The sequence below is a fragment of the Chiloscyllium plagiosum genome, unplaced genomic scaffold, assembly GCF_037043375.1.
Source record: "Chiloscyllium plagiosum isolate Xiang-an unplaced genomic scaffold, Cpla_swu_hap1 HiC_scaffold_18, whole genome shotgun sequence".
In the NCBI taxonomy this organism is placed as follows: Eukaryota; Metazoa; Chordata; class Chondrichthyes; order Orectolobiformes; family Hemiscylliidae; genus Chiloscyllium; species Chiloscyllium plagiosum.
In genome coordinates this window covers 56,952,054-56,976,476 of record NW_028270156.1, presented here as the reverse complement: position 1 = coordinate 56,976,476, position 24,423 = coordinate 56,952,054, and the positions used below count along the sequence as shown (strand labels likewise).

General features: G+C 40.2%; 1 protein-coding gene and 1 long non-coding RNA gene across 5 annotated transcripts in view; one reads left to right on the top strand and one right to left on the bottom strand.

The window, feature by feature from the left end:
• LOC148146984 (oxysterol-binding protein-related protein 8-like) overlaps nt 1–18,503 on the top strand; it is a 140,069-nt gene extending 121,566 nt beyond the window's left edge. For 3 of the 4 annotated variants that reach the window (XM_087996680.1, XM_087996683.1, XM_087996681.1), the window contains 6 exons: nt 1,121–1,257; nt 2,841–3,026; nt 5,333–5,468; nt 10,997–11,117; nt 15,635–15,731; nt 17,607–18,503. In XM_087996680.1, the coding sequence (XP_087852806.1) occupies nt 1,121–1,257; nt 2,841–3,026; nt 5,333–5,468; nt 10,997–11,117; nt 15,635–15,731; nt 17,607–17,742 (813 nt within the window). In that variant the 3' untranslated portion in view covers nt 17,743–18,503. The remainder of the gene's footprint in view (nt 1–1,120; nt 1,258–2,840; nt 3,027–5,332; nt 5,469–10,996; nt 11,118–15,634; nt 15,732–17,606) is intronic. The other variant, XM_087996682.1, reaches the window with a different exon arrangement.
• Nucleotides 1–24,423, bottom strand: part of LOC122557915 (uncharacterized) — a 177,795-nt gene that overhangs the window by 48,494 nt on the left and 104,878 nt on the right. The window lies entirely within an intron of this gene.

Below are 24,423 nucleotides of genomic sequence, written 5' to 3'. Positions count from 1 at the left end.
AGACATGGTTTTTCCATCTTAATGGATTGTGTGGAAGATACAACAAAGATAGCTGCCCAATTTGTATCATTGTAAGTTTAAGTCACCTTTAGTCTGAGTTTTTAATTCGAGTCTCCAGTTGTTCGATTCCAAAAAAATCATTTGATATAAAATATGATTTTGTGACAAACTGTAGAGCAGATTTTTGCTGATTCCATGTTGACCTGCTATTGTTTCTTCTTCAGTGGCTGCTTTTCCTTACCAAATGAATTGAGGAAGTCTTGTGTTTTTGATGATAATGATGATAATCTGGACATTGTTTGGCTTAGTGATGATGGATCACGCTCTCCACCAGACTGAACTGCCTCTCACTGAGCTGAACTTTACAAAGGATGGAGGCATCACTGATTTGCCCCACAGACATTTAATGGCTGTTGGGACTTTAATTAGGCTGAGGCAGCACTTCCATTGCATTTGAGAGGTAGTCTAACCTCTGAGAGCTGTTGACCAATCAAATGGCCAACTGCTCTGTTGGCCTTAGAGAGTAGTGGCCAATCCCATGAAGAGGAGGTGGTCAGGCAGGGTGGGTAGTAACTGGCATACTGCTACTGCAGTGTGCCCTGGTTTCATCCACTTCCTTTTCCACATCATTTCCAATCCTCTCACTGCCCCCCCAATTCCATCCACACACAGCTGTAATCGCATATGTGAAGAACTGTGATATTTCCTGACCAGATCTGAGCCCACCTATAATCACTGCACTGATTGACATTTTGAAAGGGCAAAGCCAATGAAACCGAATGACCAAACTGGCTGTACCTTACCTGAACAAGTTAGCCAAAGATGGTTGGTCAGGAGAGCAGTTTGAAACCTTGTGACAGATGTGTAGAAGGTCATGAACCTCCGTTAAGAATTGTTGCTATACCTGACCTGAATTTCTGATGGATAATGAAGGGACAGAACCCATTACTCTTTCATCTTATTCTTGCTGCACTTGACTTGGAGCAGTGTTGAACCTGTAAACTTCTTTTGTGTGATCATCGTGAAGTTCACTAAAATTGTTTAAAACTAAAAATTAGCATATTAGGAAGTGGAGTGAGCATCCTTGTCATGATACTATTTTTGTCCCCTTCTGCTACAGGATCGGGATGTGTATATCCATGAAAAGAATGCTGGATTCTCTGCTAAATTCTGGAGTGTCACCAGTGAGATTCGAAAACAGCGTCTAGTGCGGCATGTTGTATGTTTGGAGGAGCAGGACGACTTTGAGTCTGAAAGGTATGTCAAGCAGGCAAAAATACAATGACATCTTTAGATAAACAATGAGCAAAGGAAGTAGTTTTGAAGCGAACCTACCACGCACCTTAATTGCTGGGGGACTTTCTTCATTCCTTTTTTTGTTGTAAAAGCAGCTTCAGGAAGCAAGTCTAAAGCTACAATCTGACTCCAGTTGAACTGATGCTTCAGTCAGTTTTAATTAGTTTCGCTTCAGAGTCAGTGTTTGGATTTAAGATCTATTCAGGATTTGAGCACATGATCTATGTTGGTACCTCAGGGCCCTCCTTAAAATACCATGTGAAACTGTGGTGATGAGTCTACGTTTTGGGATGGACAGTTCTGGTGTCCTAAGATAACATGTCTCCCTCACTCTTCACAAAATTAACATCAAAATAAAAACAAGGAACTGCAAATGCTGGAAATCTGATACAAAAACAAAGTGCCGGACAAACTCAGCAGGTCCAGCAGCATCTGTAGAGAGAGAAACTGAGTTAACGTCAAGTCCAGTGACACTGAATCAGATCTCTGTTTCATTAATTCTTTTTTTTTCACTCTCTATAAATGCTGCCAGACCTGCTGAGTTTCTCCAGTACTTAAACAAGTTCATTTGATTTTAGTTTTTTAAAAAAAATCTTCTTACTACTTGTATGATTGTACTGTGTTTGGTTCATTGCCATATTATACAATTACTGCATTTAAATTAATAATTTGTGAGTGAACCATTCTGAGATACTTATGAAAAATGTAGTAATAAGCATCTCTCTTTTACCTTTTGTTAAACAGTTGCATTTTGAGCTAAACTGGCTGAGCAGTCCTCCAGTGGGAAGTTTAGTACTGTGTAACCTGACCCATGTCTCTTTTGAAGGTGAAAGTAAGGACTGCAGATGCTGGATATTAGAGTCGAGAGTGTGGTGTTGAAAAAGCACAGCAGGTCAGGCAGCATGCGAGGAACAGGAGAATCGATGTTTCTGGCAAAAACCCTTTTTCAGGAATGGAAGGGCTTTTGCCCAAAACATCAATTCTCCTGCTCCTCAGATGCTGCCCGACCTGCTGTGCTTTTCCAGCACCACTCTGCCTTCTCTGAATTCCATCACATTTTTTTAAATGGTTAAAATTTAGAGGAAATTATCATTTGTGATTCCAACAGTGGTGTGTCGTAATCTGATTCTTCAGTATTTAACAAAGTGCAGTTGTTATAGCAGCTGAGTCCTGGTTGACTTCGGTATTCTAACCAACACTCTTTATATGTCAATATGCTGAATACATCAACCAGGACTTTGCCTGCTTTATTATTAATGGATTCTTTACAGCTTCCATAGTTCCGAACCTGGTTTAATAGCTTCCACTGGTTTAATAGCTTCTTTGTAGCTACGAAGTCATAATGTACCCTTGTGTTAACAAATACTATGTTAGAACAGTGTATGATATCACCTACACTAATGTGTACTTTGAAGCACCAAGAACCTGGAATGTCCTTTTGTCAATGGATTCTACTTAATAGCTGGGAACTCGCTTTTCAGTGAGTTTGATACGTTGTGCAGTATTAAAGAGAGAGTTTGTAATCTTTTCTGCTGTTCTTCCAGGTTGTGGCAGCAAGTGACGAGAGCAATAAAGAACCGTGATCAGGAACAGGCGACACTGGAGAAATTTATTTTGGAGGAAGCACAACGCAAAGCTGCCAAAGAACGTAATGATAAGCATGAGGAATGGGTGTCACGACTATTCCAGCAGGATGTGGTGACAAAGAACTGGCGGTATAAATTCACAGAGTACGTGCCCTTTGTCTCTCACATTGAATACAAAGAAGGAAATACAATTAATAATTCTGTCACATGCCCTGCAGGATGGATGAAGATACCATCCAATGAATAAGGTGTTCCACGAGCAAGAAATTACTCCAGTTTCCTGTATTTATTTAGCTGAGCTGCTTTACAGCCATTTCACTGGCACTCGGAGGAGGCTAAAAGAATTATGTAGGTATCTTTTGCAGATGGCCTCACTGAAAAGTGTATATGGGTAGATGTCAGAAGAGGATATGACTGACCTCAGCTGTGATGTCCGTCCCATTGCTACATGGTCTGTTGTCACTGTGGTTGGGATTTTTCACTTCTGTGTTAACCAGCCTGGACAATTTTCTTGTCCTCTTTAATGAAAATATCAATCTCATATTTTAGGATCGCCCACAAAGAAAGATCATTTGCTCTTCTAGCATCTGAATGACCTTATTCCACTAAGAATCAGCACCTTTGGATGAGCCCAAACAAAACAAAAAACAAATTTTGAGTAATAAATATCCTGGCTAGGTTTTAAAGTGACAACATTTGTGTTCAGAGTTCCAGATTGTTGCTGGCACTTAACAGATGGCACTGCTGATGTATTTGTATATTTTATTTTTATCCTTTCGCCCACACTTCAGTGTGTGTTCCAGCTCCTTCATCGATTTACACAGATCCATCTGAACTCAGAATGTAACGTGAGAGGTTCTGGAGTGACCCACACAACCTGTCAACTAAATCTAAATAAATGAGCAATAAATTAAACTCTCTTTCATTTTACCAGAATTACGAGGAGGAAAGATCATTGTAAATATGATTATTCTTTATTTAAAGCACTTCCAGATGGTGGATTTGACGTAGCACTAAGGTTTCTGGTAGACTGGTGTGGAATCGAGAAAGCTTCTGCTTTTGATGCTAAAAGTAGTGAGTTTACAGTCATTTTGAGCAAATACTTCCAGTCTAATAGTATTTGTGCTCTTTAGGAAGATTTACTGTTAAAATCTCATGAGTCATGTTGTAGATTATAATGTAATTCCACCTGCCATGCAATTTATAAATCTTAAATTTTGGTTCAATCTCAATCCTAGCTCTGTGTTTAGGATGACTCTACAAATACTCTCTGTTGGAAATGTTGTATTTCAAATATTTGGTGAACCTTTTGCTTTGACTGTAGAATTCCTACCTCAAATTAGAGGGAAACATAATTAGAACCCACTCTAGTTCCCAGAAATGGAGGCTGAACCTCTGCAGTTGGCATTCAGCAGGATACCTGTATTTGGTGTGTGTAGTTAGCTGCCCTCACTATACAGGTAGTGAAAGACTATCCAGTGCTCACACCTTATGGGTTTACTGGCTGCAGTAGACACAGCTATGGTCATGGCCTGTGAGACTGATCAGCCTGTGAATTCTTCCACTACTACACCCTATCCTTAAAGGAGAGCGAATGAAAATCTTAAAAATAAAATCCCAGTAATTGTCCAAGATTTTATTTAGAGTGAAGGAGCCAATATGTGATAGTCAAAAAATATAGTGCTGGAAAATCACAGGCGGGCAGGCAGCATCCGAGGGACAGCAGAATTGAAATTAAGCCCTTCGTCAGGAATGTGGTGGGGATGGGGGCTGAGAAATAAATAGGGTGGGAGTGATGGGAAGGTAGCTGGGAAGACAATACATAGATGCAGATGGGGAGTGAGTGATAGGTCAGAGGGGAGGGTGGAACAGATAGGTGGAAAGGAAGATGGACAGTTCAAGAGAATAGTACCAAGTTGGAGGGTTGGATCTGGGATGAGGTGGGAGGAGATGAGATGAGGAAGCAAGTGGTCGATGTTGATGCCATGTGGTTGAAGGATCCCAACGCAGAAGATGAGATATTCTTTCTCCAGTTGTTGGGTGGCTTGGATTTAGCAATGGAAGAGGCAGCGTCATGTCATTGGCAGAGTGGGAGAGAGAGTTGACGTGGTTGGCCACAGGGCGGTGGGGTTGTTTGGTGTGTGTATGTGTGACACACTTTATGCCCGAAACATCGATTCTCCTGTGCCTTAGATGTTGCCTGACCTGCAGTGCTTTTCCAGCGCCACACTTTTCAACTCTGAAGTCCAGCATCTACAGTCCTTGTGTACTCCTAGTGTGCTAAATAGAGTACAGCTGCCACTTCAGTTTAGCTCAAAAAAGGTCCTTCCCTAGTTTCCGTGCTGTATAACTCTGATTCCAGTCCATTTTTGGAGTTTTTCACAACACCCCAGAGAGGTCTATGTGCATTATGTATGATGCTTCTCTGCCTTTTTATTTTTGTCTTCCAGCGTCAGTCCTTGGGATCCAACAAATGACATTATTCAATTTGAAAAGGATGGAATCATCCAGACGAACACCCGGCACAAATCGATAACATTCAAGTCAACGGATGTGATCAGCAACAGCAGTCAAACAAGACGGCAGGTCATGATCAAAATAAACTGTAAAGTTGTACACCACAAGAAGGAAACCATTAATCCCATTTCAGCAATCTGAAAAAGCCATCAGTGAATTTCATTCCCTGGTCCATTCTTTCCCAAGAAAGTATCTACTGGCCATATTAACACTATGATAGATCCTGCCTGCACAAACATTTTAAATTTAAAGTAATTATTATAAATGTATACTCTGATTACCAAGTCCCTAACCAGTAACCATAGAAGCACTACAGTGTGGAAGCAAGCCGTTTGGCTCATCGAGTCCTCACCAACCCTCCAAAGAGCATCCCATCCAGACTCCCCCTATTCCTCTAACACTGCATTTCCCACAGCTAACCCACCTAGCCTGAACATCCCTGGGCACTGTGGGCAATTTAGCATGGTTAATCCACCCATCCTACACACGTTTTGGACTGTGGGAGGAAACTGGAGCACCTGGATGAAATGCACAACAACATGTGGAGAATGGTGACAGCGCAAACTGCACACAATGGTTGGAATCTAATCTAGGACCCTGGCACTGTGAGGCAGCAGTGTTAACCACTGAGCCACTGTGCCATGCAATAGAAATAGCTTTTTCTTATTCACCACGTAACTTTGAACAATTATCTCAGATCTTCTCTGAGCCTCTGTGATTTTTATATTTTTCCAAACCGCAAACTTGCTGTGTAACCTATGATTTGTTTAAAGTTATCATTCCCATTTTGCTTTTGTTTTATTCGTAAAAGTTTCTTTTATCAACTTTTTCTTTCATTTGTGCATCTCTGTTCACTCTTGTTGACTTTATATTTGGGATTCAAGCAGTAAAACACTTCCTTTTTTAGGAATAGAAAACGTCATTGAGTTCAATAAGATTAATCTGAGAACTTCCTAATGTACCTTTCAGGTGATTTGTTTTTGCATTCCTCTCATGGGTTGAGGCCATTACTCAATTTCTGTGTCTAAAGTAAGATCTTGGGTTAAATCCAGATCCCATAATCAGCACATTCCATCCCAATTTCCCACATAATTTTGAACACTTCTCATATCTCTTCTTTTAGCTTCCTTTGCTTTATTTAAAACAGTTCCAATTTCTCCAGGCTTTCCTCAACAAAAGATTTTTTCCTTGATAAAAGTTTACTGTATTCAGGGTATATGGGCCAAGTTCGCTGGGTCAGCATTTATCGTCATTTCTGAATTGCCCTTAAGAATGGTGTTAGTAAGCTGCCATCGTGAATCACTGCTATATATTTGGTGTAGGGAGACCCACAACATTGTGAGGGAGTTCCAAGTTTTTCAACTGGATATATTTCCAGTCAGGGTGGTATGTAAATTAGAGAGGGACTTTGCAGGTGGTGGTGTTTCTATAGTATAGCATTGATGAGAAAGGATCTACTACACTTGTCTTTCCAGATGAATTGTGGGTTTGGTAGGTGTTGTCCAAAGAGCCTCTGAATTTCTGCAGTGCATCTTGTAGAAGGTACATACTGCTGCATTGGTCATGGAGGGAGTTGAAGAGGGGGTGCTTGAAAAGCACAGCCGGTCCAGCACCACACTCTTCAACTCTGCTCTCCAGCACCTGGAGTTCTCACTTTTTCCTCATGGAGGAAGTGAATGTTTGTGGATATGTGCCAATTAAGTGGACTATTTTATCCTGGATGGTGTCAAGCATCTTCTGTTGGTGGAGCTGCACTCATTCAGACAAGTGGGAGTATTCCATCACAGTCCTGTCTTGTGCTTTGTAGATGATGGACAGGCTTTGGTGAATGGGGAGGTACTAATTGCTGCAGGATTCCTAGCTGCTAACTTGCACTTGCAACAACAGTATTTATGTAGCTCATCCAGTTCAGTTTCTGTTTAATGGAAACCCCGAGGATGATGATGGAGGATTTCGCTACAGTAGTGCCATTGAATGTGCAGGGTCAATGGGTGGATTTTGGAGGTGGTCATTGCCTGACACTTATGTAACATGAATGCAACTTGCCGCTTGTCAGCCCAAGTTTGATCTGGACTAGGTCTTTCTGAATTTGAACATGGAGACTGCCTCAGTATCAGAGGAGTCACAAAATGGTGCTGAACACCCCTGCTTCTGACTTTATGGTAGAGGCAAAGTCATTGAAGCAGCTGAAGACCGGGCTAAGACACTATCCCGAGGAACTCTTGATTGCAGCTCCTGGAACTCCTCTAACAACCACAACTATCTTCTTCTGTGTTAAGTATGACTCTAACCAGAAGAGTGTTCTTCCCCTGGTTCCCATTGACTCTAGTTTTGTTAGGTGTCTTCATGCCACACTCAAATGTTGACAGCAATCACTATCAACTCACAACTGCAATTCAGTTCTTTTTGTCCATGTTTGAATCTGAGTTAAAGTCAGGAGCAAAGTCTCCCTGGTGGAATCCAAACTGAGCATCAGTGAGTACGTTATTGCTAAAGAAGTGCTGCTTCCTAGCATTGTTGATGACCTCTTCCATCGCTTTACTAATGGTGGAGAATAGACTAATGGAGTGGAAATTGGCTGAATTGAATTTGTCATGCTTTTTGTGTACAATATGTACTTGAGCTCTTTTCCACGTGTCATGTAGATGACTGTAGCAGCTGAGCTAGAACAGCTTGGCCAGGGGTGTGGTAAGTTCTGGAGGAAAAATCTTCAGAACTGTTGCCAGAATGCTGTCAAGACCTATAGCCTTTGTGTGGAATGAGTCAAGTAGGCTGTGGCATGCATGATGCTGGGGACCTCCAGAGAGTGTCAAGGTAGATCATCCATTCCGCACTTCTCAGGTGAAGAATTTTTGTAAATGCTTCATCCTTGTCTTTTGCACTATAGCCTGGGCTGTGCCCCTGTTGAGGATATTGTGGAGTCTTCTCCTCCATTCAGTTGTTTAGTTGTCCACTGCCATTCATGACGAGATGTAGCAGAACTGCATAGTTTAGAGATGATCCATTGGTTGTGCGATTGATTCGCTCTATCATTTGCTTGGTGCACAAGTGATTGTGTTTAAGTTCAGTTCTGTTACTGCTGATGGCCCGCACTAACTCGTGGATGCCCAGTCTTGAATGGCTAGTTCTGCTTGAAGTCTATCCCGTTTAGCACAGTTGTAATGCCACACAACACGAGAGGGTATTGACAATGTGAAGACAATACTACTTGTTCACAAGGATTGTGGGGTAGTCGCTCATACCAGTACTGTCATGGACAGATGCATTTGCTACAAACAGTTTGGTGAGGATGAGGTCAAGTATGTTTTTTTTTCCTTTTGTTGGTCCCCTCAGCACCTACTGCAGACCTTGTCCATAGTAAGGGATAAATCTAGAGGAAGAGCATAGGGGAATGGCTCTGGGTAGGTTACTCTGCGGAGGGTCAGTGTGGACTTGTTGGGCCAAATGGCCTGTTTCCACACTATATGATTTTGATGAATGTTCTAGTCTAGTAGCTAACTCTTGTAGAACTCGGCCAGCTCAGTCGGTAGAGGTGCTGCTGCACCAATCTTTGAGACGGACCTTGAAGTGTCTGACCCTTACCCATTTTAGTGCTTCTTCCAGGTGGTGTTCAACATAGAAGTGTACTGTTACATTAGCTGAGGGGGTGCTGTATAACCATCTCATTGCATCATGTCTATGTTTGACATGTGGCAATGAGATTCATGGGGTCTGGACTTCATATTGAGGACTCCCAGGTTAAGTGAGTGTATAATCCCAGGGATGATATGTAGCACATAGTCTGTAAGGAGAAATTCTGAGAGTACGACTGGTAGACTACTGTTTATATACTCTGAGACAGCTGTCCCAATGTTGGCACAAGCCCCAAAATGTTAATAAGGACTTTGCAGGGCAGCAGGACTGAGTTTGCCATTGCCTACATCAGTACTAGATCATTTGGCCATTTTCATTCCTTTAGGTGTTGTAGTGGTTTGAGACAGAGTGGTTTGCTAGACCATTTTAGAGGCCAGTTAAGAGACAACCACACTGCTGAGAGTCTGGAGTCATATGCAGACCAGACCAAATGAGGTGGTAGATTTTCTAAAGGACATGAGTGAAGCAATAGTTTCATAGTCATTAGTTTTTAATTCCATTTTTTTAGAATTCCGATTCCACCATCTGCCATGCCATTGCCTCTCTTAAAATCAGGAAACATTTTACTTGACAAGTAACCTATGATTTATTTAGAGTTAGTGTTAGCATTTCTTTTGTTTTTGCCAACTTTCCCTTCATTTGAGTATCAGAATTCCAAAGCATCTCTGCTTCTACACTCTCTGTTAGCTTATTTTAATTCATTTGTGGGATATAGGTGTCGCTGGCTGATCCAGCATTAGTTGCCCATCCCTAGTTGTCATTGAGAAGTTTAGAATTAGTCTGCTCTTAGAGAGTCCTACTTGGACATCAGCAAGGCTTTTCTCGTGTTGAAACTGCAAGTGAATGTAAGAGCCCATGGGATCCAAGGAATTGGCAGAAGCAGTAAGCAGAGGCTGATGATCAAAGGGCATTTTTGTGACTGAGGAAATTAATTTCACTAGAAAATCCATTTTTTTTCATATCCCTTTGAGTTTTTTTTGTTCTGGGTCTGTACTCTGGCTGTGGGCCACTACTCCACCCTTGTGTCTAAACTAGCATTCTGGATTTAGTACACACCCTTAGGCTAAATACAGCTCACATAATCAGACCTTCCCGTTGCCACTTCCCCTTTAATATTTTCAGTTTCCATTTTCCCTCAGTGTTCCAGCAACCTAAATTCTCCCTCGTGCCATTTAGATAACCTACAGTCCCAGATAGCCTTTTTCAATGTCCAAAGATCCCACATTGCCACAGTTTTCCTAGTTTTCCCTCAATTATTCCAATCTCACCCATTACTCCATCAAAGCTACTAAATATACCACTCTTGAAGTAATGGGAGACAAAAGTTAGGGAGTTTACATATTGCATGGTTGAATAAGGTTGTACTAATAATCGCCCTTTTAATCTATTGAAATTCCATTACTGAAACAAACTAATGTATCTGGCAGAATAAACTGGGGAAAAATAACTTGTGCTTTTTGTCTGTTGTATAATTCAGTCTTTTCACATCACTATCTTTTATATAGTTTAACTTCTTCATTATTTTCCTTATCTCTTTACCTAAACCTGAATTTTTATCTACGTTTTAAAACCTAGTCTTTTTCCTGTGCTTCCACTGTGCTTTACTCAGTTGGAACACACATCTCTTACTGATTTTTGGCTGACCAGGAACTGAAGCGTGTTTTTATCTTTTAGCTGAGAAGACTGAATATTAAAGTTCCAATCTAATCACAAAATATTTGACTTTATATTTTGAGTTGCTTATGTGTAATCCAGTGTAATATATCATAAAATGTTTATACTGTTTTATTCTTTCAAATCCTTTCAATGTCTTATTTTGCTTCATGTTGATGTGCCATCTTAAATGCTTAGCCTGTATATGGATGCAATTGCAAATGTATGTTGTGTTGAATTAGGGCAGCAATAAGTTAGGTCAGATTGAATTATAGTGGTCTGCATTGTTAACAAGTGCTTTCTGTTAGTAGGCCTCTGTTCAGGAATATATTGGGTGCAAAACCAGTGATTACCCGGCACCAAAAGGGTCACAGAACACAGAGAGTAGTTGTTCGACACCAGAACCAGTACAAGATGATTCATCCGATGAGGGTAGGTGCTCTGCTTCCCTGAAAATTCAAAGGGACCTCTTCATATTGCGACATTGAACTAAGTCTTGTGCTAATCGAAGACCTTGTAAATGGGCTGGAATATCCATTACCCTGAGCCAAGTACAGATCATGTACAGCAGCTTTAAGCCTGGTGGCTATCACTTGCTATTATGCTAAATGTCTGATTGTGTACTTGAAAGAGACAAATTTCCCAAATCAATTGAGGAATTGGAGCAGAATATCTTTTAAAAATTGCATGAGGATCTAAGTGAATAAACCTATTATCTGATCTAAAACTGAATGGTGCACATCAGACATTTATTCTGCGCTAAGTTAGTGGATGTCAAGAAGACCAGAACTAGTAAAATATAATTTACCTTGATTTAATGTCATCCAAGGTTTCTAATCCTGACTGCTTTCCAATGGAACCACCTCCATCCCTGAAATAATTGGAAAATGAATATACAATAGAACCCCTGTGTCCGTGGATTTGGTGTCCCCAGTTTCAGTTATCTACGGTTTACCGCAGCCCGAAAATATTATATGGAACATTCCAGAAATAATTCCAGGGGGCTGCCAGGGAGGTACGCGTCCCATTTAAATGATAGGGTTTGCTACTATCCACTGTTTTGGGTATCTGCCATAGATCTTGGAATATATCACCCATAGATGTGGGGGGACACCTGTATCTACTATTTGTGAAGGCAAGATGAGGACAAGCTGTGATGGTCCCTATAAATAAAAGTACAATAAAAACAAAGTGATGGCGGCATTCAGCACATCTGACTGTCTGTGAACAGAGAAACAAAGTTAACATTGAGTCCAATATGACTCTTTCAATTTTGGAATTCCAATCAGACTTACAAAGTTAACTTTGTTTCTCTCTCCGCAAAAGCTGCCTGAGTTTCCCTAGCACTTCCGGTTTTTGTTTTGGAGCTCCAGTATCCACAGTACTTTGCTTTAACTGGAGCCCATAAATAAACTGCCTCCTTAAGCCAGATTAGCATTTCTTTGGGATTTGCAGAATCATACCATTAGTGGAAATTCTGGACAAATTATATAAGTAGTGCTTTAACACTGGTAGTTAATTGGCACAAATCCTGGAGAAATAGTGAGTGATAAAGTGAAAAGCTCCCATGCTTTGACTCATATGTAAAGAATGGGCAGCGAGGAAAGGCCTTTTCAGTTCCCAAAGCCTGCACTGAAGGAAGAACAAAGAAGAAAATTTGAAGTAAAACACAAGCTTCAATAGAAATCAGGAAGGAAAAGTATTTCAAATGCGGGAAGGCTAGGAGGAAGGATGAGGAAAGAATGGCAAGCTGGGATAAAACAAACAGTAATATGTTTTTAAGACATATTTAATAGTAGAAGATTAGTGAAAGATAGTGAGAGGCCCATAAGGAACAAGCAGGGTGAGCTGCTCGTTGAAGCAAAGGATGTGGCAGAGGTACGAAATGATTATTTTGCTTCTGTCTTTGCCAAATTAGATGATGACGATGGTCTAGTTGAAACTGTGGGTGTTGAGCAACTGAGCAGTAAATGATAGGTAAAGAGCTGCTAAAAAGGCTGGCAGCACTCCAGTTAGAGAAATTGCCAGGCCCAGATGGGGTGCGAGATTACTGAGAAAGACCAAATTGTGAAGCCATTGACACACATTTTCCAGGCTTCTTTTGAACACAAGATTAGTCCCACTGGACTAATTGAAAATGTGATATCATTGTTTAAGGACAAAGGATAACTCAGGAAACTACAGACCTGTCATCTTGATATTGAGCATTGATGACATTGGGAAAACCGAAGGAGGCCATAATATGAGACTGGGTAAATAAATGCTTAGGGAAAAATAAATTAATACTGGACAGTCACCAAGGTTTTGTCAAGGGCAGTAATGTCTGACAAATTTCATTGGTTTCTTGGACACAGGGCAGTGGATGAGGATAGTGCAGTGGATGTTGCGTATTTGGAATTTCAGAAAACATTTGATATGGAGCCACATGGCAGGTTGTTTAGCATATTAGGAATGTTTGGGATTGATGAGTCCTTGGCAGCATGGATTAGAAATTGACTAAAAGAAAGCCGAACAAAGTTATAGATGGACATTTCTCAGATTGTAGAAGAATCGACAGTGGTATTCCCCAGGGATCAGTGTTGGAACTCTTATTTTTTTCTGATTTATGTAAATGATTTGGAGACCGATGTTAAGGGCAAAATCTCAAATTTGCAGATGATGCGAAGCTGCGGAGGAAATTGTGACAGTGATGCTGAGTAACCTCGGGCACTGCCAAGTGCACCTGGCAGATTGGTTTTAATGCAGAGAAATGTGAGGTAATGCATTTTGGTAGAAGGAACATGGAGAGACAATTAAGGCTCAATGGGACAACTTTCAGGGGAGTATAAGGACCTATAATTCTCTGAAGGTGGCCAGGTAAGCTGAAACAGCTGTTAAGGAAACATATACTTGAATTTATAAATAGAGGCATAGAGTATAAAAGGAAGTGATGCTACACCTCTAAAAATCATTGGTCAGACCACATTTGGATAATTGAGATCAGTTCTGGGCACTTTATTTAGAGCAGAATGTTCAAGCGCTAGAGAGGGTTCAAAGGTATTTTACTAGAATGCTACCAAGAATGATGGATTTTAGAAACAAAGGAATTGGGCTTGTTCCCTTGGAGCAGGGAAAATTAAGGGGTGATCTCAAGATGTCCAAAATTACGAACAATTTTGACAGGGTAAAGATATTCTGTTTCCACTAGTTGGTACTTGAGTACCTAGGGGGTCACAATTTCAAGAGAGTTAGGAGAGAGATGAGGAGAAAGTTCTTTGCTCAGAGAATTGTTAGGATTTGGAATGTGCTGTCAGGCAGATTCATAGAGGTGGATTCTGTAGAAGGTTTCCAAAGAGAGCTGGTTATATATTTGAAAGTGATGAATTTAGAGGAGTACATCGATAGGGTTGGACAATGGGACCAGCGAGGTAGCCCTTTTTGTGCCAATACAGATGTGATGAGTCAAATGGCCTCCTTCCATACTGCAAAATTTGATGATTCGAAATATGCACTTGTAATCTCAAATTATAGCAATTAAGTCTGGTCTTCAGTTTAATCTCGAGAATATAAATGGGAATGAATGTCTCAAAACAAATACAGTTATGCCTGACCTAATTTCTCATACATTTTGAGCCATGATCAGCTTGTGTAAACCCATGCATTTTTAACCTCCAAGTGAGTTTGAAATTTTCACATTTTCAGTTTCTTAACACTATATCTGGATATACTTCCAAGAGTTAGGATTGTCATTCAGTGTCATAATTAACTTCTTAATCACAATGGTACCAGACAGTTGAATGCAGAGTGGATTAGGTTGGAGCCATAACACGGGACGAGCAAGCCAGCTGGAGTTGATACAGGATACCTAACATAGTAGCCATCCTGAATTCTGCGTTGTATTTATACATTTTAAAAGATTAGTTCTTCACTTGAAATTAAAATTAGAAACTTCATGGCAGTTTCCAGTTATTGACATACCCAAGCTCATAGTACCATCAGCTATAGTGGGAGAAATTTCTTCCTGCAATTTCATAGAATGTAAGAGTAATCTAATAGCTCCTCACCAAAGAAGAAATATTTGAACAGCACTTTCTACAAACAGGCTATGTGAAACATAAGCTGTCCACACTGGAGGGTCTTTGTTTAAGTTCCATCTCAACTCCCATGAAGTGTAATTCAGAAGAATTATACATCTGGCATTCACTTGAGAACAAATGCTTTCTTTGCAAAAGAAAAGAAATAGCATTAATGTTTCTGCTTTGAGAAAGTATTAGAGCTTCATACTCTTATATTAATTCATGTTTCTTAAAGTATCTGGTTCTCTGTGGAATTGAGGATTTATAGACAGCTGTTGATATTTACTTCATTTATACTATAAGACAGCAGCAGTATATTTAGTTGCAGCACTGAAATGTGATTGTGGTCACATTTGTCCCTCTAGCACTGTCACTAGATACACAATGGTGGTAGTGGGTAATTGTAAGGTGCTGTCCGATGGTTACTCAGGCTCCTGTAACAGCCACGCATTCGACCCATTAGTTACTCAGGTAAAAGCACATACCAATGTGTTACAATAACATAGTCATAAACCCCTGGCTGAATTGTCATTCTGTACTGGATTTTAAGAACTCTCAAACTTGTCATCCAGTGATTCTGCCAGAGATTATGTGTATGGGATCATCAGGTACAGATAATGAATAGTTTTGTTGTGATCCCTGCCAGTTGAATACATCACTCACTCCAGTTAGCTTGGCTAAAGTATGACGAGTGGGCATGAAACTAGAGGACTGACATCAATGAAATTGTTACCCGTGAATTAAGGAGAGCAGAAAAAGAGTGCTGGAAGGAGAACCAGGAATAAGGAGGCAATTTAATAAGCTTTGAATGGGTGGAAGAGAAAAGAAAATGAGGATCAACAATTGACTTAGTGTTTTATTGATTATTTGGAGCTGATGCATAATTTCTCTCAGGGTTGCTGTGTCCCAGCTGTAGAAAGGGAATGAATGAGCTCAAAGATATTCATGTGGCCATCCAATCGATACAGAAGACACAACAAGAAATTCGCAGGTAAATATTGTAGACTATTAGTGGTATCCTTTGACACCATGTGTCCTTTTACAGTCATGTATCTTTATATAATACTGCCATTGTATAGCTTAGTACTGGCTGAATGGTTGATTACAGGTATAATAAGTTCTTCCTGTCACTGACTGTTCTGACCTATTAACTGAGCAGGTGTGAACATCTGTGAAATTCTTCCTACTCAAATTTCTGGGACACTAGGTGTGGTACACAAATCTTTCCGATTTGCAAATAATATAGAGGGAATTCACAGGAGCCTGTCTCTCTAACACAGCCTTTAGCTTGAGTTCTGCAGAAGAAAAAAGGGTGGAGAGAGAAATCCTTTCTTCCAAACATGGAAATCTTCATTTGAATGTTTCACAAATACTGAATTAGCAGTTTACATTATATCCCCCTTTATATTCCTATCCATCTGAAACAGGCCTTAAATAGAAGAAAATAAACCTTAAGATCTAGCTTCTCAATGCTTCAACTTTAAATATACAAATAAGTATTAGCAAAAATTTGGAAACCTGTTCACTTTCGTAATTAGTATACTCCTTCCTGAGAAAAATACATAAATCAAAATATAAACTGGTTGCCCACTCATTTAAACCATCTGTATCTCCGTGCAGCCTGTGTCCTCTGCACAGTTTATTCTCTGCCCCAACCTTTGGTCATAAGCAAACTTTGTGTTATGTGTTGTCTCTTTACTAGTCATTAATATAAATCACAAAAAGCTGAGCCCTACTACTTCTCCTCATGGCACCCCACTAGTCACAAGCTGTCAACTTGAAAATGCACCTCTTTATTCTTTGTCATTATCACTTAGCCATTACCAACCCTCTGTCCATGCTGATCTAATACTCCCAACTCCATTTCCTTGTCATATCTAATCACCTTTAGGCTGGCACCTAATGCCATTTGGAAGCCCTAGTGTATGCTGTTTCCCTTTCTCTAGTCTGCTGGGTAGATCCAGAACAAACTTCTGATGAACTTGTTAAATAGTATTCTTTCTGAAAAAGCGTGTTGACTTAGTATGAGCAGACAAAGATTTACTAAGGGCATTGTTAATTTTTTTTGACAGATTTTAGTCCTGAAGACTCTTTAATGCTATTTTTCCACTAGCATACACTTTTATTAACACTAGGTTACCGCCTCATGCTAGTATATAATTTGTGACTTTCTTCCTTGAAGGCAAAATATTTGTTTAACGTCTCTTGTTCCTCCACCTCTCCCCCCTCCCCCCCCCCCCCCCCCCCCCCCCATGACTTCTGTATTGTACCAACATTTATTTTAGCTACACTACTTTTTACGTACTTGTAAAAGCTCCAATCTGTTTTTATTATTCATGGCTCGTTATCTCTTATTATTTTTTCTACTTATCATCAGGTTTTATTTAGGTGGCCCTTTTAAAGCATTTTCAATCCTCAGACTTCTGTTCTTTGCCTCTTTCAATACAATACAATCATTAGTGATCTATAAATGGATCTTTCTTGCTGCATTTTTGTTTTTCTTTATAAATATTTTTGTTGAACATTTTTGTATTGTTTATTCATCATGATACTCAATCTTAGCCAACATTTCCATCTCTTTGTAATTGGCTTTATTGAAGTATACAATTTTTTTTGTTTGGGCCCACAATGGTGCTTTTAAAGTTCATGTCAAATTCAATTGATTACTGTTTATTATTACATTTTTATAGTAGTCCTTTTATTAGGAGATTAATTAACCCTTCCTTGGGAAAAAAAATTCTGGTGGAAGATGGAAATGCGGGCAAATATTGTGAATCTAAATGAACAGCTGAACTATAAAACAGTCTACTTGTTTGATCTAAATGAATCAACATCTGAATAAAACTTAAATTATGCTTATTTTCAGGAACGTCGCTACACTGAAGTGGCAAGCCTGTCATCAACAGAACATGTCACGGATAGGGCTCCTGAACCCCTACTACTGGCTGGTCATCTGTGTACTTGTATCATTCCAATTAATTATCAATTATTTTTATGGGTGAACAAATGACTGCCTGTTCAATGACCACTTTGAAAGTGTTGAAGACTGTTAACAGGATCCTATTGAGAATGATTGCAGAATTCCATGGTGTAAAATGGATTACCAAGGCAACCATATATTAAACATCTGAGGAGAGAGATCGCTGGGGGGGGGGGGGGAATGCTTTGTTCAATTGCATCCAGGGTGGAGCTTAACTGTGGTCATTATTCCTACACAGTCACCTCCAAGGACCACCAACCCTAACCTAGGCCTTAACGCTGAAGCCAAATATGACTTTTCAGATGTGCAATTTCTTTCCTTCTCCTTTCTTCTTGATCTTTCTAATCCAACAACAATTTAGAAAACTTCCTCTCAACAGTATTTATAAACGGAGTATATGGTAATATTTGTGGTGTTCAATTTGTATACTGTTCTGAATATGAATTTAGACACCGTCCATGAATGTGACAGGCTCCTTCTGTCTGACCTACCTGTATAGCAGTCTATACTCAAAACAGCAATGTAGAATATATTTTGCACATTTGTGAATCTTGCTCTAAACCTTAGCACTAAGTAAGATGTTCTTGAGCAGAAAGCTGTAAAGGATTACTATAGGTTTGAAAAGAAATGCCTCCAGGATGGCAAGAACCTATAGGCACCATCTGCTACTTTTCTCCTTGTGGGCTCAATAAAATTTCACATCTGTGTAACATTCTATGAATGAAATGCACAATAATGTAAACAGGTGCAAATAAATAAAACAACATTTTTTAAACCATGAAAGTGCATGTGTTTAAATGTTCCAGTGAGTCGTTTTCATTTCATGTTTTCAAGTCACTCAGGGCACCAGTTCAAAGGGTATCATGGCAAGGATAAATGTCAGCTCTATGATTCTATGCAAATGCTGGATATATCTGGTGAGCTGGGGCAGGCACAGGTAGGAACTTTCTATTATAATTAAATTAAGTAATCTAATCACGCCTTCTATGTCATTTTGTAAATATGATACTGAAGCACCGAGATAGTCAAATAACTTGTTTCTACCTTCATCTTGAACCATTCAGATGTGTAATTAACTTTCATACTATCTAGATACTAAGCTGAATAGATTGCAAGACTAAAGAGTTCAATAAGATGACTGATTCAACAGTTGTGGTCACTTTTTTTTTTGTTTTACCATTTTTTAGCTGATCGTAATTAGATTTGCATAACACTGCAAATTCATATTTTGGCACCGTCACTAAGTGATCAGTAAGTTTCATGAAAGGTGTCCTATTTCCAATATTGGAAGGAGATGACTGACAGAATCCAATCTAGTAGGTTGCTCTGCACAGTGGACACAACCTGAACTGAGATTTATATGGCACACCGAACAACCCAATGCTTCACAGGAAAGTTATTAAACAAAATATGACAGCAGAGATACATAATTTCTGAACAATGACCAAATGGATGCTTATTCAGCATGTTGAGAGGTTTAGAGAATTTCTGGACTTGGGCCTAAGCAATTAAATTTGGATCAATGAAAGTTGGAGCTGTGCTAAAAGTTAGAATAGGATGTGAGCAGGGATCACAATTTATACAGCTGGAGATCATAGAACTAGGGAGGCATGAATCCACAGAAGTATTTTAAACAAGGGCAAGACTTTTAAAATTAAAATATTGCTGAACCAAGAGTAGGGGTGTCAGCTGAATTGCACTTTGTTTCTATCCTAACTTGCACATTCAAGTTTTGGATGAACTGAAGTTTACAACAGGTGCAAAGTGGGAAGACAACTTGGAATAGTCAAGTCTAGATGTATCAAAAACAAGAATGAGAATTTCAGCATCATGTAAGCTCAAGCAAGATTAAAGATAAACTGTAACAGAGGTAGCAGTAGCTGGCCTTATTGAAGGAGTTGATTTTCGGTAGGAAGCTGAGCTCAGAATCAAATTGGAGACTTGGAAATGTTCTACATCAGCAGTTAGGGTGAGGGGTAAATAAGGGCTGATGAATTGTTTGTGATGTGGATTGAAAACAGTGACAGCAGTTTTTCTGCTGTTTAAAGAGATTTCTGCTCTTTCAGTATTGGATGTCAGACAAACAGAATGCCTAATCATAAGCAAAGGAAGCATCAACAGAGGTAGGGGCCAGAGTCAATGTATACGTGTTGAGACTATAGACCTGTTAATTTTTTGCCATTCAAATGTATACATGCAAAACCCATTTGACTTGTTCTGTTTCTAACATTGCCCTGCAGTTCACTCCTGATCACAGCAACGTGCTCTGCAGAAAAGTATCATCGCATCTTTGGTTCTTTTGCCACCTTTAAATTAATGTTATGAAAATAAATTCCTGGAGGAACTCAGCAGATCTGGCAGCATATATGGAGAATGATAGCCGAATTAACATTTTGAGTCCGGTGACCCTCCTTCAGAACCGATAGTAGCAGGGAAAAAGTATGTGGGGGAGTGGGGAGATGAGAGTAGGCAGATAGTTGAAGGCAGAGTCTAGACAGAGAAAGACAATAATACCAAACCAAGAATTGCTGCTGCAAGAAATCAAACAGAAATTGGTGGAGAAACTCAGCAGCATCATTAGAGAGAAAGCAGGCACTGCCACCAACACACCATCATGGCCTGAAAGTTTACCCTACTGTGGTACGCCAGCAAGGCTTTGTGCAAGCTAGAAAAACAGCATTTCAATTTCCACTTGGGGACCCTGAAGAATTCTGTGTCCTTGATCCACCCCCACAACCCAGACCATGTCATCACATGGGCTGCTTTCAACAAACAGCCAACTCTGAAGCTGAGGGGTAATCTTAGAGGTTTACAAAATCCTAAGGCATAGATAAAGTGAATAGCCAAGGTATTTTTCTTAGGGTAGGGAGTCCAAAACTAGACAGCATAGTTTAGGGTGAAAGGGGAAAGATTTAAAAAGAACCTGAGGGATAACATTCAAGCAGAGGGTAGTGCACATATGGAACGATCTTCCAGAGGAAGTGATGGGGGTGGGTACAATTACAGCATTTAAAAGGCATCTGGGTGATTATATGAGAAAGCAGGGATAACAGATATGGGCTAAATGCTGGCAAATGAGATTAAGTCAGATTGGGATGTCTGGTCAGCACAGATGAGTTGGACCAACTTGTCTATTTCCATGCTGTACGACTGACTCATTTTTACGTACTTATGGTTCCCATTATCAGCTTTCCTTCTTCCCTGGCTTACCAATATCCATCCCTTTTGTCTGTCCAACTGTCTTTCTCTCTCTCTAGGCTCCATCTCCAACCATCCACTTTCACCCCAGTTTTCTGCATACATACCATCTTTTCCTAACTACAATCTGTTCTTCGAGAACAATCACCAGACTTTAAACGTTAACTCTGTTTTCTCTACACAGTTGCTGCCATACCTGCAATTGCTGTTTGTGTTTCAGATTTTCAGCAAGCTCAGTTAGTTGTTTTAGTTAAATTCATGTACTCTGGTACAGACCCTTCTGCCACTGGAAACATGTTTCCCTTATCTAGTCTACCAAAATTATAACCCCTTTAACAAATCTTTTAACAGGCTTGGTTACAAGAATAACTCCATGTAATTAGAGACACCAGCCTTTCTAATAAATATCCGGTACCCTGGTTGTAAATATCTTTGCATGCTCAAGTTTTGAAATTCTTCCTGAAGTGTGGGACCCATTAATATGCTCCTGTCACCCAGACAATTTTATGTTTTAATAGTCCTTTGTTGTTGTTGTTTTCTATTCCTTTATCAATAAAGCCCAGGATACCTTTTTTTTTAAAACATTCTTAGAATCCCTACACTGCAGCTAGAGACCATTCAGTCCATCGTGTCTAAGGTGAGCCTCCAAAAAGAATCCAAACCAGATCCACCTCTCGCACTAACCAGTAACCTTGCATTTACCATGGCTAATCCACTTCGTCTACACATCACTGGACACAAGGCAATTTAGCAGAGCCAAACACCTAATCTGCACATACTTGGACTGTGGATAGAACCCATGGAGACACAGGAAGAACCTGTAAACTCTACATAGTCATCCAAGCCTAAATGAAAACCAGGCCCTAATGCTGTGAGGCAGCAGTGCTCACCACTGTTGTTGTGCTGCTATTATTTTTTTAATATTGTCTTTCTCTGTCTCTACCAACTTGCTGACCCTCTTCTCTCTTTCTCTTCCCCACCACCACCACCACAGTGTGTGGGCCACCTTCTCATTAGCCACTATCAACTCTAAAGAGAGGTCACCCATCTTGAAATGTTAACTCAGATCTGCCAAGTTTCTTCAGGAATTTGTGACATTAACCAGAGGTGCCATGACAAGACACTTTTCAGCATAGCAAATTGCTGTGATCTGTAATGCACTGCGTGACTTGTTCTGCTTCTGCTTCAGTAGTAGTATTCAAATAGGTTTTGCATAACTATTTGAATGGCAGAAAATTAAAAGATCTATAGGCTCAACATGTAGTCACTGACTCTCAGCCCTAGATTCTGATTAGGCATGCTGTTTGTCTGACATCCAGTACTGAATAAGCAGAAATCTCTTGGAACTACCAGCATTGCTTTCAATCCACACAAACAATTCTGCAGCCTGTGCCTGTCCCTCACCCTAACTGCTGAGCTTGAACCATTGCCAATTCTGAGCTCAGCTTCCTGTCTAAAATCAACTCCTTCAATAAGGCTAGCTAATGCTATCTGTTAAATATGATTTGGAGGTGCCGGTGTTGGACTGGGGTGGACAAAGTTAAAAATCTCACCGCCAGGTTATTGTCCAATAGCTTTATTTGGAAGCAGGTTTCGAAGAGCTGCTTCTTCATGAGGTGATTGTGGAGTATAAGATCATCGGTCAAAGAATTTATAGCAAAAGTTTACAGTGATGTAACTTAAGTTATATATTGAAAAAGACCTGGACTGTTTGTTATGTGTCTCATCTTTTAGAATGGGCATGTTGGTTTCAGTTCTTTCATATGTAAATCCCAGAACTTAAAGTTACATCCTCAAGTAACTTGTGGGAGTGTGTTTGGTGGGAGGGGAATGAGTGTCTGTGAGAGAGTGTGTGTATGTGTGCGAGTGTGAGTGAAAGTTTGAGTGTGTATGTGTGAGCGTATGAGAGAAAGTCTGTGAGTATGGGTCTGTAGGAGTGTATGTGTCTGTGTGGTGCAGTGGGGTCACCTGTAGTGTGACATGAACCCAAGGTCCCAGTTGAGGCCATTCCCATGGGTAGCGAACTTGGCTATCAGCCTCTGCTTGGCCACTTTGCGTTGTTGTCTGTGCATTCACTTGCACCCTCCCACAGAGTTATACCCCTTTACACACGCACTCTCAGACACACATACCACCACCTCACCCAACCCCACGTGCGCGCGCACACACATAAGTTTGTGGAGTAAATTTGTACTTGCAGAATTACATTTTATTTTGCTCAAAGACTGCATGAATCCATGTAAGATTCTGTGAATCGCTTTTTTAGATTAGAATCAGTCTGAACATTAGGGCACATATAGCCTCACACAGGTCACCTCACCATTTCAATGTATTATCTGGGCCAACATGGCACCTACTGTTAAAGTTCACTTGAGAATGTAACTTTAAGAAAGTTCTGGAATTTACATATGAAAGAACTGAAACCAACATGTCCATTCTAAATGGGGAGAGATGTAACAAACAATCCAAGTCTTTTTCAATACATAACTTCAGTTACAACTATAAATTCTCTGTCCTATGATCTTACACACCACAACCACCTCATGAGGGAGCAGCACTCCAAAAACTAGTGCTTCCAAATAAAGCTGTTGGACTATGACCTGTTGTTGGGTGGTTTTAAACTTGTTAAATTGTTTGAGCTTACACAATGCTGAAATTCTCACAGTTTTGTTACACCTAGACTTGACTGTTTCAAAGTGGCCTCTTCCCAAGTTATCTCACTATCTTCAAGGATTCTTCTACACATCCTTTTAAAATGTATTGTTTAGATTATCTTGTTTACTGATCTTTTCCAATCAATATATATTCTGTGCACTAAATTTCAACTGTCTTGGCTCTTCCCATTTGTGTGTCCTTAAGCCCATTATTATCTTTCCCCAGCATTACTACAATTTTTAACTCAAATGGTGCTCTGAATACCAAACTCTAAGCCTTTTTATATAGAAACTCACCAGTTTAATAAAACACCACATGTAGAAGGTCAAGGGCAGTAGATATATGGGAACACCACCAACTTCAAGTTCCCCTCCAAGCCACCTGCCATCCTGACTTGGAAGTTCCTTGACCGTTGCTGGATCAAAATCCCAGAATTCCCTCCCTAATGGCATTGTGGGTCAACTCACAGCAGGTGGACTGTAGCAGTTAAAGAAGGCAGCTCGCATCACCTTCTCAGGGGCGACATCACCTTCTCTAAGTGTTAGCTAGCCAGCCAGCAACACCCACGTCCCACACATGAATGAATTTTTAAAAACACATACTGAGGAACCTCGGGTATCTGAACGAGATGGGCGGGCACTATTTCGTTTGGATAATCAATTATCATTTAATCGCTTACAGTAAATCCCTTCCCTCTGGGGCTCGGAGTTTTTTAAAGTCTGCTCCCCATTCAGAAGACGAGGCAGCAACACACTGCATGTGAGCCCCCTCCCAACTCCAACACCATCCTAAACACTCCCCGTCCACCCACTCTCCCGGGGAACAGGACTGGACATCAACAACAAGACTG